Genomic DNA, 16,921 nt, shown 5'->3' with positions numbered 1-16,921 from the left:
AGCCCTCCCTCCTCCACCAATCCCCCCATGCCAGGTCCCCCCAGCTCCCACTCACCCCAGATCCCAAAGGTCCCCCCCAGAAAAGAAGCAGAAGAGAGTCAGTTTCAGGGTGATGTACTCGAACATAGATGGGATCACAAGCAAGACAAGTGAACTAAGGGAAAGAGCACAAGAAGTTAACCCAGATGTAATCGGACTCACTGAAACAAAACTCTCTGGAATCATAACGAATGCCGTGTTTCCCCAGGAGTATACAGTAATAAGGAAAGAGAGGGAAGGTAGAGGAGGAGGCGGAGTGGCCCTACTCATGAGAAGGGAATGGAGTTTTAAGGAGATGGCCATCCCGGGCTGTGAGGAGTTCAGAGACTACATAGCAGGCACCATAACAATGGGAGGACCAAGAATAGTAGTAGCAGTAATATACAACCCTCCACCAAATGACAGGAGACCCAGTCAAGAGTATGAAAACAACAACAAGGCAGTTAACACTATAATTGAGAGGGCAGCCTCTGCTGCCTGTAGAAATAGATCCCACCTGCTCATCATGGGCGACTTCAATCACGGAAAGATTGACTGGGAGAACAAGGAACCGCATGGAGGCGAGGATACGTGGAGAGCCAAACTATTGGAGGTGGTGACAAGCAACTTTTTAACGCAGCATGTCGGAGAACCCACAAGGATGAGAGGCAATGACGAACCAGCGAGACTCGACCTAGTCTTCACTCTGAACGACTCCGACATAAGAGAAATCGGTTTTGAGGACCCAGTAGGAATGAGCGACCACAGTGTACTGGTGTTTGAGTACTTGATTGAAGAAGGGTTATTGAACTCGAGGAGGGATACCGAAACCAAAAGGTTAGCATACCGAAAGGGAAACTATGAGGGGATAAGAAAATTCCTAACAGATATAGCATGGGAAACAGAGCTCAGGGGAAAGACGGCCCAAGATATGATGGATTACATCACGCAGAAGTGCAAGGACGCAGCAAACAAGTTTGTCCCAGTCCAAAAGGAAAACAGAGAAATGAAGATGAGAAACCCATGGTTTAATCAAAGATGTAGGCTAGCTAAGCAGCAAAGTAAAAGGGCATGGAGAAACTATAGGAATAACAGGACACTGGAGAGCAGAGAAAGATACCAGAATGCCAGGAATGAATATGTCAGGATGAGAAGAGAGGCAGAAAGACAATACGAAAATGACATCGCAAGCAAGGCAAAGACTCAGCCTAAATTGTTGCATAGCCACATTAGGAGAAAAACAACAGTAAAGGAACAGGTTATGAGATTAAGGATAGGGGCGGAAGGATTCACTACAAATGACAAGGAAGTGTGTGAGGAATTGAATAAGAAATTCCAGGAGGTCTTCACCTTAGAACAAGGAGAAATTCCAGAGGTAAGTGAGGGAATAGCTAACCAGGAACCACTGGAAGAGTTTGAGATTACCAGTGGGGAAGTAAGGAAGTGTTTACTAGAGTTGGACGTGACGAAGGCTATAGGCCCAGATGGAATCTCCCCTTGGGTTCTAAAGGAAGGAGCAAGAGAACTAAGCCTACCACTCTCCATAGTGTATAACAAATCACTGGCAACAGGGGAACTGCCAGATACTTGGAAAGCAGCTAACGTAGTCCCGATATACAAGAAAGGGGATAGACAGGAGGCACTGAACTACAGGCCAGTGTCCCTAACCTGCATACCATGCAAGCTGATGGAGAAGATTGTGCGAAAAAAACTAGTGGAGCATCTGGAGCGAAGGAACTTTGTAACACAGCATCAACATGGGTTCAGGGATGGCAGGTCCTGCCTCACAGGGTTACTTGAATTCTACGACCAGGCAACAAAAATAAGGCAAGAAAGAGAAGGGTGGGCAGACTGCATATTTTTGGATTGTCAGAAAGCCTTTGATACAGTGCCACACAAGAGGCTAGTGCGAAAGTTGGAGATGCAGGCTGGAGTGAGAGGGAAGGTACTCCGGTGGATAGAGGAATACCTAAGCAACAGGAGACAACGAGTCTGTGTGAGGGGTGAGGTCTCAGATTGGCGAGACGTCACAAGTGGAGTCCCGCAGGGGTCAGTCCTTGGACCTATACTGTTTCTGGTATATGTAAATGATCTCCCAGAGGGTATAGATTCGTTCCTCTCAATGTTTGCCGACGATGCAAAAATTATGAGGAGGATTGAAACAGAGGATGATAGTAGGAGGCTACAAGATGACCTGGATAGACTGAGTGAATGGTCCAACAAATGGCTGTTGAAGTTCAACCCGAGTAAATGCAAAGTAATGAAACTAGGCAGTGGAAACAGGAGGCCAGGCACAGGATACAGAATAGGAGATGAAGTACTTAATGAAACAGACAGAGAGAAAGATCTAGGAGTTGATATCACACCAAACCTGTCTCCTGAAGCCCACATAAAAAGAATAACGTCTGCGGCATATGCGAGGCTGGCTAACATCAGAACGGCGTTCAGGAACCTGTGTAAGGAATCATTCAGAATCTTGTACACCACATATGTAAGACCAATCCTGGAGTATGCGGCCCCAGCATGGAGCCCGTACCTTGTCAAGCACAAGACGAAGCTGGAAAAAGTCCAAAGGTATGCTACTAGACTAGTCCCAGAACTAAGAGGCATGAGTTATGAGGAAAGGCTGCGGGAAATGCACCTCACGACACTGGAAGACAGAAGAGTAAGGGGGGACATGATCACAACCTACAAAATCCTCAGGGGAATCGACCGGGTAAACAAGGACGAACTTTTCAACACTGGTGGGACGCGAACAAGGGGACACAGGTGGAAGCTGAGTACCCAAATGAGCCACAGAGACGTTAGAAAGAACTTTTTCAGTGTCAGAGTAGTTAGCAAATGGAATGCATTAGGAAGTGATGTGGTGGAGGCTGACTCCATTCACAGTTTCAAATGTAGATATGATAGAGCCCAATAGGCTCAGGAATCTGTACACCAGTTGATTGACGGTTGAGAGGCGGGACCAAAGAGCCAGAGCTCAACCCCCGCAAGCACAATTAGGTGAGTACTGAGCGTACAACACTGAGGGTCCAACACTGAGCGTACAACACTGAGCGTACAACACAGAACGTACAACACTGAGGGTCCAACACAGAACGTACAACACTGAGGGTCCAACACTGAGCGTACAACACTGAGGGTCCAACACTGAGCGTACAACACTGAGGGTCCAACACTGAGCGTACAACACTGAGGGTCCAACACTGAGCGTACAACACTGAGGGTCCAACACTGAGCATACAACACTGAGGGTCCAACACTGAGGGTCCAACACTGAGTGTACAACACTGAGCGTCCAACACTGAGGGTCCAACACAGAGCGTACAACACTGAGCGTACAACACTGAGGGTCCAACACTGAGCGTCCAACACAGCGTACAACACTGAGGGTCCAACACTGAGCGTACAACACTGAGGGTCCAACACTGAGGGTCCAACACAGAGCGTACAACACTGAGGGTCCAACACTGAGCGTACAACACTGAGGGTCCAACACAGAGCGTACAACACTGAGGGTCCAACACTGAGCATACAACGCTGAGGGTCCAACACAGAGCGTACAACACTGAGGGTCCAACACAGAGCGTACAACACTGAGGGTCCAACACTGAGCGTACAACACTGAGGGTCCAACACAGAGCGTACAACACAGAGCGTACAACACTGAGGGTCCAACACTGAGCGTACAACACTGAGGGTCCAACACTGAGCGTACAACACTGAGGGTCCAACACAGAGCGTACAACACTGAGGGTCCAACACTGAGCGTCCAACACTGAGGGTCCAACACTGAGTGTACAACACTGAGGGTCCAACACTGAGGGTCCAACACAGAGCGTACAACACTGAGGGTCCAACACTGAGCGTCCAACACAGAGCGTACAACACTGAGGGTCCAACACTGAGCGTCCAACACTGAGGGTCCACCACTGAGTGTACAACACTGAGGGTCCAACACTGAGGGTCCAACACTGAGCGTACAACACTGAGGGTCCAACACTGAGCGTCCAACACAGCGTACAACACTGAGGGTCCAACACAGAACGTACAACACTGAGGGTCCAACACTGAGCGTACAACACTGAGGGTCCAACACTGAGCGTACAACACTGAGGGTCCAACACTGAGCGTCCAACACAGAGCGTACAACACTGAGGGTCCAACACAGAACGTACAACACTGAGGGTCCAACACAGAGCGTACAACACTGAGGGTCCAACACTGAGCGTACAACACTGAGGGTCCAACACAGAGCGTACAACACTGAGCGTACAACACTGAGGGTCCAACACAGAGCGTACAACACTGAGGGTCCAACACTGAGCGTACAACACTGAGGGTCCAACACTGAGGGTCCAACACAGAGCGTACAACACTGAGGGTCCAACACTGAGCGTACAACACTGAGGGTCCAACACAGAGCGTACAACACTGAGGGTCCAACACTGAGCATACAACACTGAGGGTCCAACACAGAGCGTACAACACTGAGGGTCCAACACAGAGCGTACAACACTGAGGGTCCAACACTGAGCGTACAACACTGAGGGTCCAACACAGAGCGTACGACACTGAGGGTCCAACACTGAGCGTACAACACTGAGGGTCCAACACTGAGGGTCCAACACAGAGCGTACAACACTGAGGGTCCAACACTGAGCGTCCAACACAGAGCGTACAACACTGAGGGTCCAACACTGAGCGTCCAACACAGCGTCCAACACTGAGGGTCCAACACTGAGTGTACAACACTGAGCGTCCAACACTGAGGGTCCAACACAGAGCGTACAACACTGTGCGTACAACACTGAGGGTCCAACACTGAGCGTCCAACACAGCGTACAACACTGAGGGTCCAACACTGAGCGTACAACACTGAGGGTCCAACACTGAGGGTCCAACACAGAGCGTACAACACTGAGGGTCCAACACTGAGCGTCCAACACAGAGCGTACAACACTGAGGGTCCAACACTGAGCGTCCAACACAGCGTCCAACACTGAGGGTCCAACACTGAGTGTACAACACTGAGGGTCCAACACTGAGGGTCCAACACAGAGCGTACAACACTGAGGGTCCAACACTGAGCGTCCAACACAGAGCGTACAACACTGAGGGTCCAACACTGAGCGTCCAACACAGCGTACAACACTGAGGGTCCAACACAGAACGTACAACACTGAGGGTCCAACACTGAGCGTACAACACTGAGGGTCCAACACTGAGCGTACAACACTGAGGGTCCAACACTGAGCGTCCAACACAGAGCGTACAACACTGAGGGTCCAACACAGAACGTACAACACTGAGGGTCCAACACTGAGCGTACAACACTGAGGGTCCAACACTGAGCGTACAACACTGAGGGTCCAACACTGAGCGTCCAACACAGAGCGTACAACACTGAGGGTCCAACACTGAGCGTACAACACTGAGGGTCCAACACTGAGGGTCCAACACAGAGCGTACAACACTGAGGGTTCAACACTGAGCGTACAACACTGAGGGTCCAACACAGAGCGTACAACACTGAGGGTCCAACACTGACCATACAACACTGAGGGTCCAACACAGAGCGTACAACACTGAGGGTCCAACACAGAGCGTACAACACTGAGGGTCCAACACTGAGCGTACAACACTGAGGGTCCAACACAGAGCGTACAACACTGAGGGTCCAACACTGAGCGTCCAACACTGAGGGTCCAACACTGAGTGTACAACACTGAGGGTCCAACACTGAGGGTCCAACACAGAGCGTACAACACTGAGGGTCCAACACTGAGCGTCCAACACAGAGCGTACAACACTGAGGGTCCAACACTGAGCGTCCAACACAGAGCGTACAACACTGAGGGTCCAACACTGAGGGTCCAACACAGAGCGTACAACACTGAGCGTACAACACTGAGCGTCCAACACAGAGCGTACAACACTGAGGGTCCAACACTGAGCGTACAACACTGAGGGTCCAACACAGAGCGTACAACACTGAGGGTCCAACACTGAGCGTACAACACTGAGGGTCCAACACTGAGCGTCCAACACAGAGCGTACAACACTGAGGGTCCAACACTGAGCGTCCAACACTGAGCGTCCAACACAGAGCGTACAACACTGAGGGTCCAACACTGAGCGTCCAACACAGAGCGTACAACACAGAGCGCACAACACAGAGCGTACAACACTGAGGGTCCAACACTGAGCGTCCAACACAGAGCGTACAACACTGAGGGTCCAACACTGAGCGTACAACACAGAGCATACAACACTGAGGGTCCAACACTGAGCATCCAACACAGAGCGTACAACACTGAGGGTCCAACACTGAGGGTCCAACACAGAGCATACAACACAGAGCGTACAACACTGAGGGTCCAACACTGAGCGTACAACACTGAGGATCCAACACTGAGCATACAACATTGAGGGTCCAACACTGAGCGTACAACACAGAGCGTACAACACTGAGGGTACAACACTGAGCGTACAACACTGAGGGTCCAACACTGAGGGTCCAACACAGAGCGTACAACACTGAGGGTCCAACTCTGAGGGTCCAACACAGAGCATACAACACAGAGCGTACAACACTGAGGGTCCAACACTGAGCGTACAACACTGAGGGTCCAACACTGAGCATACAACACTGAGGGTCCAACACTGAGCGTACAACACTGAGGGTCCAACACTGAGCGTACAACACTGAGGGTCCAACAATGAGTGTACAACACTGAGGGTCCAACACAGAGCCAAAGCCAAAGCTCAACCAAAGCTCTTGCAGGGGTTGAGCTTTGGCTCAACCCACGCAAGCACAAATAGGTGAGTACAGAACTTACAACACTGAGGGTCCAACACTGAGTGTACAACACTGAGGGGTCCAACACAGAGCCAAAGCTCTTGCGTGGGTTGAGCTTTGGCTCAACCCACGCAAGCACAAATAGGTGAGTACAGAACTTACAACACTGAGGGTCCAACACTGAGTGTCCAACACTGAGCGTACAACACTGAGCATTGTTATGATCCCTGGTAGCCGAAAAACTCCCCTTTGAGAATGTAGAGGTGATAACACAGATGTAAAATAGTTGGGTGGATTTAATAAACAATTTGAGATTATGGGCAGTGAATAAGAACATAGATAAATGACTGGTTAAGAGATGTGTGGATAATTTGCTGGAGGCGTGAGGCTCGCTTCTGGAGGGCTTTGACCTCACTTGAGTGCCAGACATCGCAAGGGGAAGCCGTGCTCTGTTTGAGCTCCCGTCAGAAAGGAACCCCTAGTGATATATCTCCAGGAGAGGAAAAGTGTGCAGACGTTCCAGCTGTGGAATCGAGCTGGGAACGTTGTGGTCTCAAGTCCTGGACAGTGAGGAGTGTTTATTAAGCCGCCCAGAGACATTATCGTGGGCCGTGGGAATGCCCTGACCAGACTCCGTCAGTGAGGAGAGCGCCCTCGACTAGGCAATCTGTGGTAAGCACGATATAAGCCAGTTTATTGTGATTACTTGTAGTTGGTCGTGTGCCCAGCGACAGTAGCAATGTTTATTGATAGGTTAGACATGTTTTGATATGGCAGAAGGCCTAAAATAGGAGAGTGGAGAGGGAGGAACGTCCTGGAGGACGGAGCGACGTCCGTTTCCTCTGAGCGCTGGCAGGTGACTGAGGGAGCCCAGCTCCTGACAGTGGAGGACCCTCCCAGAGTGAGTGAGGACCGCTTGGCAAGGCGGAGCATGGACCAGCCCAAAACAGGGGAGTCCACTCTCACAGTATGTAGAGAGCAGATAGATGTTGGAGGCAAACATATTGTGTGGTTATATTTGTTCATGTGTTTAAGGGGAAACATTTTTATTGGAGTGTCAATGGGTTGCAGGTTTGTCTTTGGGGAGGAAGTTGCTGAGAACTTCGAAGCCAGCACAGAGGGAGTAGTTGATGAGACTCCAAGGTAGTGGAGGAGAGGACCTCGAGCTGTGAGGAGAGGCAGTGAAGAGGAGTGTCACGTGCTTCTGTAGAGGTGGTGAAGCACCATAGTTGCTCGAGGAAACTTCATGGTGTAGCAGCCAGGAGAGCTGTGGAGGACCCTAGTAGAAGTAGCGAAGCACCATAGTTGCTCAAGGAAAACTTCATGGTGTAGCAGCCTGGAGGAGCTGCAGAGGATCCTGGTAGTTAAACCCGGAAGAACCTGAAGAGATCAGGGTAGTGAACTTCCAGATGTGGAAGGGAAGTTCTGTTTGATTACTTGTAGGGAGGTGATAGAGTGTGTGGTTGTCATTAGCGTGCAAGACGCAGTGAAAGGTGAATGATTGTTTGCCATTCTTGTGCCGAGGAGTGTTTATACTGATGTATAGAGTTACAGTCGTAGGCTGGATTACCTACAGTTGTATGTGTTCTAGGACTGATAGGGTGATCGACTGATCATTGTTGTGTATCAAGGAACATTTATACTGATATATATATATGTTATCGCAATCATGCGCTGATTTTCCTTGTACATGTTTATAGATATATATTCTCTTGGTGATAGTGCAACATTGTATTATAAGACTTGATTACTTGAGGAGGTTGGTAATATTAGGTGGTGAATCAGAAGATAGGATACCACTTGATAAGCTGATGATAGAGTTCTGATGGTGTTGGAGTGCAACCTGACTGAAATAGTGTAGAGTGTAGGATTCATTATTATTATTATTATTATTATTATTATATGTGTGTATGTATTGTGTATGTGCTTTGTCCAGTAAATGTATTCAAATTTGCTGGTGTTTGCCCTTGTCCTAGTGAGGCTTCCCAAGATGTAGTAAAGAAGGAGAGAGAGAGAGAGAGAGAGAGAGAAAGAACCAAGAATCTCTGCTGTGGACAGGGTAGGACGGAAAACTAATAAGTCAAAGGGGATTGAGGAGATCATATCACCTAAGGAGAGAGTGGGGAGTCACAGCGGCTCGAGTGGGTGTGTGCACGTGACAACGAGGCTAAGTATTGGAGCCGCATCCCCTAAACGTGTGACGTTGAGCCCCTCTCCGAGAGCCAGAAGCGCCCAGGGTGATCTCCTGGTAAAGTATAAGCACTCTACCGAGTTGTGGGTTGGGTTGTCCAGAAAGAAGGATCAACAACACACCAACCCACAATATAAAAGCATCCAACACTGAGCGTTCAACACTGAGGGTCCAACACTGAGCGCCCAACACTGAGCGTTCAACACTGAGGGTCCAACACTGAGCGTCCAACACTGAGCGTTCAACACTGAGGGTCCAACACTGAGCGCCCAACACTGAGCGTCCAACACTGAGCGTCCAACACTGAGCGTTCAACACTGAGCATCCAACACTCTGCGTCCAACACTGAGCGTACAACAGAGCACCCAACACTGAGCGTCCAACACTGAGCGTACAACACTCTGCGTCCAACACTGAGCGTACAACAGAGCACCCAGCACTGAGCGTCCAACACTGAGTGTACAACACTGAGAGTCCAACACTGAGCGTACGACACTGAGCGTCCAACACAGAGCGTACTACACTGAGGGTCCTCCACAGCGTTCAATACTGGTCTGAGTGAAAAGTAAATTATCTGAGATTCTAGACCAATTGGCGTGAGGTTCCTGGTGCATTGTTGCTCTTTGTTGACTGCTATTAGGCTAGTGCTGGATAGTGCTGGATAGTGCTGGATAGTGCTGGCTAGTGCTGGATAGTGCTGGCTAGTGCTGGATAGTGCTGGCTTGTGCTGGATAGTACTTTTTTTGCAGGGAAATTCCTGTGCAGGCCTGCAAAATTCCTAAGCCTCTGGCTGGCCCACTAAGTGTTGCTTGTTTCTGTTTTACTTAGGCGGAGTATGAGTATTTATGACTCGTATGGTCGCTTCAGTAAGATTTTATCCCATATGTTTAACAACTTCTGCTCTGTTGAATCTGAATTGGTTTTGTAACTGTGAACTGTGTTAGATAATGTTCCAATGGTCTGTCGGGCATTTCTCCACAGTGCTGACATTTCCTCTCATCTTCCGGAACCTGTAAGTCTATTTCCCATGCACATGGGTATCCAAGTCTGATGCGATGTAAGTGTACTTCCTTTGTTCCACTGCTCCCGTTCATCAAACTAAGTGGTAGTAGTTGGTTGAATTTTTGTACCAACTCGCAGATTCTGATATTGCAACTGCTGTGTTGTGGTCACTGTACATCTTTTGCATTGCTCTGTTTCTAATTACTTTCTTAATCTGTGATAGACTCTGTGGTATGTAAATGTCTACATTTATTCGCTTAGTTGCAAGTTTTGCAACTTTGTCTGCAATGTCATTTCCTATTATTCCCACATGACTTGGCACCCAGTTGATAAGTACCTGACGGCCTTGATGTTTGAGTGTTTGCATTAATGATATGACATTTGTTATCAGATGGATGTTGTCATGCATGTGTTCTTGTTGCAAGGTTTCAATGGCAGTTCTCGAATCTGTATATATGATAACATGTTGTCGGTGTTCAGCAAAATCATGTTCCAAAGCCTTTTGAATGGCTAGCATCTCTGTTGTAAAGTTGAACACCCGTTTGAGAGTCTCTTAACTATTTACAGAGTTTCCTGCTTTAACTGCAGCTCCGGTTTCTTGTCCCTGCTGGTCTACTGATCCATCTGTGAAGTATGTGTGGCTGTCAGATGCCAAGTTTGCTTCTATTTGCATCTGTGCAATATTATGTAGCAGATGAGGATTTGTCTGGTTCTTTTTTCCCTCAAGAACCATATTCTTAAAGTCTGCTGGCAGCGATTCCCAAGGGGCTTGCATAACAAAGTCTGCATGTATTTCATCGACACCCTTCTCAATGACCGTATTTGTTATATCAAATGTATTGATGGTGTTTATTGCACAATGGGTCCACCTGTTGCTATTGGAGGCTCTTCTGTCCCGAGTTTGTGCTCCAGTGATTATATCTTTAAGTGAACTGATTCTAGGTCTAGTCAATATCTTGGTCAGCATGCACGCAGCAATCCCTCTTACCCTTATTTCAATTGACGTTAACTTGGTTTCTAGTCTTAGGTTCAGTATTTTAGTCCATCTGGGAGCCCCTGTTATGACTCGCATTGCATTATTTTGAATAACCTCAACGTTTGCCCACTGGCCAGGAGTAAGAGTGAGTAAGGCAGGTGCTGCATAATCAACTAGGGAACGAACGGCGTGTATGTAAAACATTCTTAACACTTTGTGTCTCGCTCCTAGACGAGGCCCTGTGATTGCTCTCATTATATTCAGTTGTGATTTTGCTTTCTCCTTCAGATATTGAATTTGCTTGTTGAATGTCATTTTAGAATCTATCCACACTCCGAGATATTGATATTGTGTAACCCACTGAAGGTTAATGTCTTGAATGTGTTGGTGTTTGTCTGGAGTGTTGCCGCCTAGTCTCATTGCCTTAGACTTCTGTGCAGATATTTTTAGCCCTAAAAGGCTGTATTCAGCTGTTACTTTATCTAATGCCCCTTGTGGGTTTTTTTAAAAGTGAAGAACCTGTGGCTACTAATGCTAAATCATCAGCATAGCTTAGCAATGTAACCCTATCTGCAAATGTCATAGTAACGAAGTTTTCCATAAGGATGTTAAAATGACTAGGACTGAGGACTCCTCCTTGTGGAGTCCCATTCTCATGCAAGTGGTAGTCCGACACTAGTCCTTGCAACTTCACTCTGGCATACCTGTGACTAAGGTATTCTTGAATTCATGCTAGCCTATTTCATTTTACACCATTTTTAACTAAGGTGTGTAAAATTGCTTGCGGGCTTGCAAGTTCGAATGCTTTTTCTAGATCAAGGAAGATCACTATAGCTGTGTTGGAAATATCCAACACTTATTTCTCATTTAGTACTCTGATAAATCATCTTTGAACTAATAATTATAATTTACTAAAATTACTATCCAGTAGTTTACTAATATCAATTCATATCCTCTTGCGATGTAATTCTGCCAAATCTTTCCTAGTATTTTATGGTGCGTCGTGCTACCAAGCCTGCTACAGGCAATAATTTTCTACATATCTATAGACCCAAATCAAATCCACTTATTTACTTTCCTTTATTAAGGATAATCATTTATTAATAAGTTTACTTCATTTAGTATATTACAGTTTACTGGAATTCATTTATCCATCTGATAGCTGTTCCAGTGAATAATATTATAAAACAAATTCCTCTCCATTTAAATGATTCTCGTTATTTGGGCGGTCTGAATTAACCAACTCGCCTTACGAGAAAATATATTACCGTATAACACATCTATTTATGACATAAATATTCGTCATAATCACTTCCTGACCTATTTAGAATTAAATGAATAAATATAATTTATGCTCGGGGCCCCTACTGGGAGCTTTTGCGCATGCGTCAACCCTAGATAGAAGGGGGGAGGAATAAGACTCTCGCCATTTTCGATCCACTGGCAGCAAGGTGATCCGAATTGGCCCGACCAAATCTTCCAATTCTGCAAGCATCCGTACATCTTCGGGCTTCAGATTGAGGGCGCAGCTTACCCAAATCACTGACACCAGTTTCGGAAGGCATTTTACCACTTAGTTTTATTTTTGAGCTCAGGAATATATCACTAACGTAGATACCTTGTCGTGATACTGTAGGCGAACTAGAACACCCATGTAAGTGCTGCTTCCACCTCCCCATTTATTTTAGATCTTGCATTTAAATGTGTGAATACTAGTTTGGAGTGGAAATTATGGAAGTTAATTATTTCAGCATGGTGTAAGTCAACTGAGGAGGCGTGTGACTGTCCCCATGATCACATTTTAAAAGGATTACTATCTCAAGGCTGATTCCAGCATGTTGTAGAGATTGGACACGACCTACGTTCCTCTGTTACAGCTGAGAATTTATTAGTCTTAATTTGTAGATCATGTCCTTTTCAGTAGTGAGAGTCCAGAATTTCCATTTATTTGCATATTAATTATATAGACATGATTTAATCATTAATATTCAGTAATATTTGTACAATGCATTTAACTAACCATTACATATTGCACAGTTTATGTACATACATTTATTATTTTCATCACGTATGCAATTTATTATTCATTACATGCATTACATAGGCTAACTTTATAGGTTAGATTCTATCTAACCTTATAGATTCTATTCTTATTGCATAAGAATATAATCTTTAGAATTTAATTACATTTAATTATAGAGATCCATAAACCACTGGTTCTCTCATTTATTATTGCATTCCGGTCCTTCGAGCATATTAGCATTATGCATCATTTTTTTTAGCATATAAACTAGAGCCAGATTTCCCCACTAGCTGGACCTGAATTAACTGTTCCTAGTACTGTTGCTATGCAGTTGGCAGCACCTACTCCTCTAGTGAAGCCAAATATGTGTTTATGCAGGTCTCCAGTCTTCCACAGTAGCTTATTTAAGACCATCCGCTCTGCAGTTTTACTAATGCATGATGTTAATAAAATGAGTTTGTAATTGCCAGGTTCTTTCGGCTTAGGAATCGGAATGATGTCTGCTTTCTTCCAAGAGGTAATCAGTTTGCCTTGCTGCCAAGATGCATTGATAACGTCCAATATTCCTTGTTCTCCAGCAGGATCTGCATGTGCGATCATTGTGAATGTAATGTTATCAGCACCTGGTACAGTGTCCTTACCATCTTTTTTGGTTCTTGTTTGGTGAAGGGACAGTCACATTCGTCTTTTGTAGCTATGCTCTCATGAATGGCTGTCAATCTCTTGTTTTAATTGTTGTTGCTGCCTTCTGACCATTGCAGGAAGCTGATATGAAGCTGTTCTTTCTGCAAATTGGAGAACAAGTCTCTCAGCCTCCTGCAATGGTTGAATATATGTCTGTGGTCGACCTGATATGGTTTTAATCTGACCCCATATCTTGCCAAGACTACTATGTTCATTTAGAGTTTGACACCACTCAAGCCATCTTGCCTCCTTTATCTCTCTAGAAACTCTTCGTGCTTCAGATATCACCGCTCTTAAGAGCGTTCTTCCATCTGGTGTGGGATTTCACTTTAGATATTTTCTGAAGATGTTGTCTCTGTGGTTTTGTTCTTTAACTTCATTACTATAGAACCAATAGTTCTTTCGTTTTGTGTTTCCTGTGATAATGATTGGAACAGCTTTGTTTGCAGCAGCTGCAATGCCTTCCTGCAGATTGCTCTCGTGTATGTTCAAATCCTCAGGAGGCGTGTATGTTGCATCCCATTTTTCAAGTTCCTCTTGGTATATATTCCAGTTGGCCTTCTTTAAATTCTACCTAGGTTGTGCAGGTGGTGTAGGAGGATGTTCTATGTTTAGTGTTGTGACAGTAGCATAGTGGTCACTGGTGATCACCGGGTCTACTTCCCACTTCGCCTGATGCTTGAGTGCTGTTGAGATTAATGTAAGATCAAGGGAACCACCTTGAATGTGAGTGGGTTTCTCAGTGTCTAGTAGTGTAATCTCGCAGAGCTGCAGCTAAATGGTGCCCATCTGCATTGGCTGGCCCAGTCGCACCTAACTCTCGATGATGAGCATTAAAATCCACAGCAATAATCACATTTTCCTGCGTGGCCAAGGCAAGCACTGCCTCTGCTTCTAGTTTACGTCTAGGGGGCTTGTAGACGTTGTATATGAGGAGCTCAATATTAGCCATATTCACTGTTACTGTTAATGCCTCTACTCCATCCCCTACATGAAACTGGGTCTATTTTCTTGCTGGGTATGGTGTTTCTGACTAGAGTCATTAACCCTCTTTGTCTCCCCTGTTCATACGGTATAATATAGTGCTGATATCCAGCTAATCTGAAGGACTTCGTGACTGGGAAAAAAGAGTTTCTTCCAAAACGCTATATCTGCTTTCGTGCTGATTGCAGCCTCCTGAAGAGTGTGGTTTTTATTTCCAAGACCTTGAATGTTCCACTGTAGTATTCGTAATGGCCAGACGACGTTTTCGGTTGGTGTTGCCTGTTCTAGTAAAACCCTCTTCTGATTGCTCGTGGTCATCCCCGGCATTGTTGGAATCTGTGCATAACTGTGGTCCATCGCTTTGCTGTTGGTATTGCTACATATCGGACTGCATTGATTGCTCGTGGCCGTTTCTTGTGTAGTCGGAATCAGTGCATCTCTCCCATCCAGTATTTCGTTGTTGATGATGTTGCATATCGGGCTGCATTGATTGTTCGTGCCAGCCTTTTGTGTTGTTGGAACCTGTGCATCTCTGCTGTTCAATACTTCTTTGTTGGTGTTGTTGCATATCAAAGTGCATTGGCTGTTGTCTGTCTCTTGTGTTGTAAGAGTCTGTTGATCTTGAGTGGTCACTGCTTCTTGCAGTTGCTTTAGTGAATGTTGATGTTCTGGTGTCTTGACTACCCGACTGTTGTTGGTAATCCTTATGTCCATGTTGCGTTGTTTGTCCTCTTGTGCTCCGTCTTGTCTCAGACTGTCTATTTCTTGTGTAACTGTGGTCTGCTGCACAATTTTGTCCAGTATTACACAAGTGATTTCTTGAGTCTATTGTTGTGAGGCGTTCTGCGTTATCTGTCGGCAATTGATAATGGTCTCTGCCATGATCTTCACGATGTTTTTCAGCTGGACCTCGGGAAAACTGTATATATGTTGTGTTGATTCCGAAAGTGATTGTTTTTTGCTGTTTTGCCTTTGCTGCATTTCTACAGCATTTTTGTGTATTTTCTGATTTGGTTTGGAATTGATAGATTCGGGAAATTTAACTCTGTGAAAGTGGGTGTGTGTTGTGGCTGTGCACGAGTGTTCCAGACGTTGGTGTTGGTGTATGTAGTGCTGGTCTGTGTGTTTATTCTGGCTTGAGCTGTCTACATTTTTTTTCTGTACAGAGCAGGTTGTGCTCCAGGCATGATGTTTGTCTCCACAATTCAGACATTTGGCTGTTGTGGTCTGGTTTGCCTTGTGCTTGGCTATACAGTCTTTGGTTGGATGCTTCAGGCTGCACACTCCGCGTCTCTCCTGTCCGGTGCAGCGTCATTGATGGCGGCCGTATTTCTGACACCTGAAGGAGCGCAGGGGTTCCGGGACGTATGGTCTCTGGCGGTTTGTTCCCCAAGTTCCAAGACAATGTTACTGGCACATGTCCCATGACGGTCACCAGAACCTGACGTGTCGCTGCTTTGTCTTCCTTTGTGTGGCATCGTTCTGCATTCAGCATTTGCTTGTGTTCTAGTATTGGATCCAGAGGAAAGTCGATTGGGTATCCCAAAAGCACGACTCGTGTGCGTCTTTCTGAAGGGTCCAGCTTTTCCAAGCATACAGGGTTTCCTTGCAGGACTCTTACTTTTTCTAAGTAACTTGCAGTCTGTTGGTCTTGTGGTGTCATTATTATTTATCCTTTCAGGTTGACTGTGATAGAAAGTTTGAACTCTGATTGTTCCTTTTCCATTGCCGTTACTACTCCATATGCTGTAGGAAAGTGGTCTGTCTAATAATATCCGACCCCAAGTCGGTAGTATGCTTTCAAGAATTGGCTGTATAGTGCAATAAAGAATAAGGGGGGATGAACAATACACAGATCCCTTTAAGAGTATACTCACCTTCACCATTAAAATATATATTTGATTAAATAGATTATAACTACACTTATGTACAAGAGTGCCACTTTCATGCAGGACACAAATGCGTTTGCAGTGTTCACCAACTCCAGTGTTTCTACCGTCCAGTACTTTGTCCACGCATACTGACAAACACTGGCGAATTCACCTTTTACGTGGGCCAGTCCACCGACACAATATCACGAGGTGTCCCACCTTCGCTCTCCAGCTACTCACTGGCAGAGGACTTCAGCAGCACGCTGACAGGGTTCTCAAGCAACCATATACAGGGGTAGTGAACATCCTGGCAGAAGCATCTAGCAGCTTGCTAGCAGCGCTTCACAATAGGCACCTCACTGTCGTCCGC

General features: G+C 46.1%; 1 protein-coding gene across 1 annotated transcript in view; it reads right to left on the bottom strand.

Annotated features, from left to right (window-relative positions):
* The window catches only part of LOC123752495 (uncharacterized PPE family protein PPE12-like), a 31,706-nt gene extending 15,600 nt beyond the window's left edge, over positions 1-16,106 (bottom strand). Inside the window, exon 1 of the mRNA XM_069308948.1 lies at positions 15,934-16,106. Within this exon, the coding sequence (XP_069165049.1) occupies positions 15,934-16,106 (173 nt within the window). The remainder of the gene's footprint in view (positions 1-15,933) is intronic.
* Positions 16,107-16,921: the final 815 nt, after the last annotated feature.

Source organism: Procambarus clarkii, chromosome 63 (genome assembly GCF_040958095.1).
Source record: "Procambarus clarkii isolate CNS0578487 chromosome 63, FALCON_Pclarkii_2.0, whole genome shotgun sequence".
In the NCBI taxonomy this organism is placed as follows: Eukaryota; Metazoa; Arthropoda; class Malacostraca; order Decapoda; family Cambaridae; genus Procambarus; species Procambarus clarkii.
This window is presented reverse-complemented; position numbering and strand designations above follow the sequence as displayed.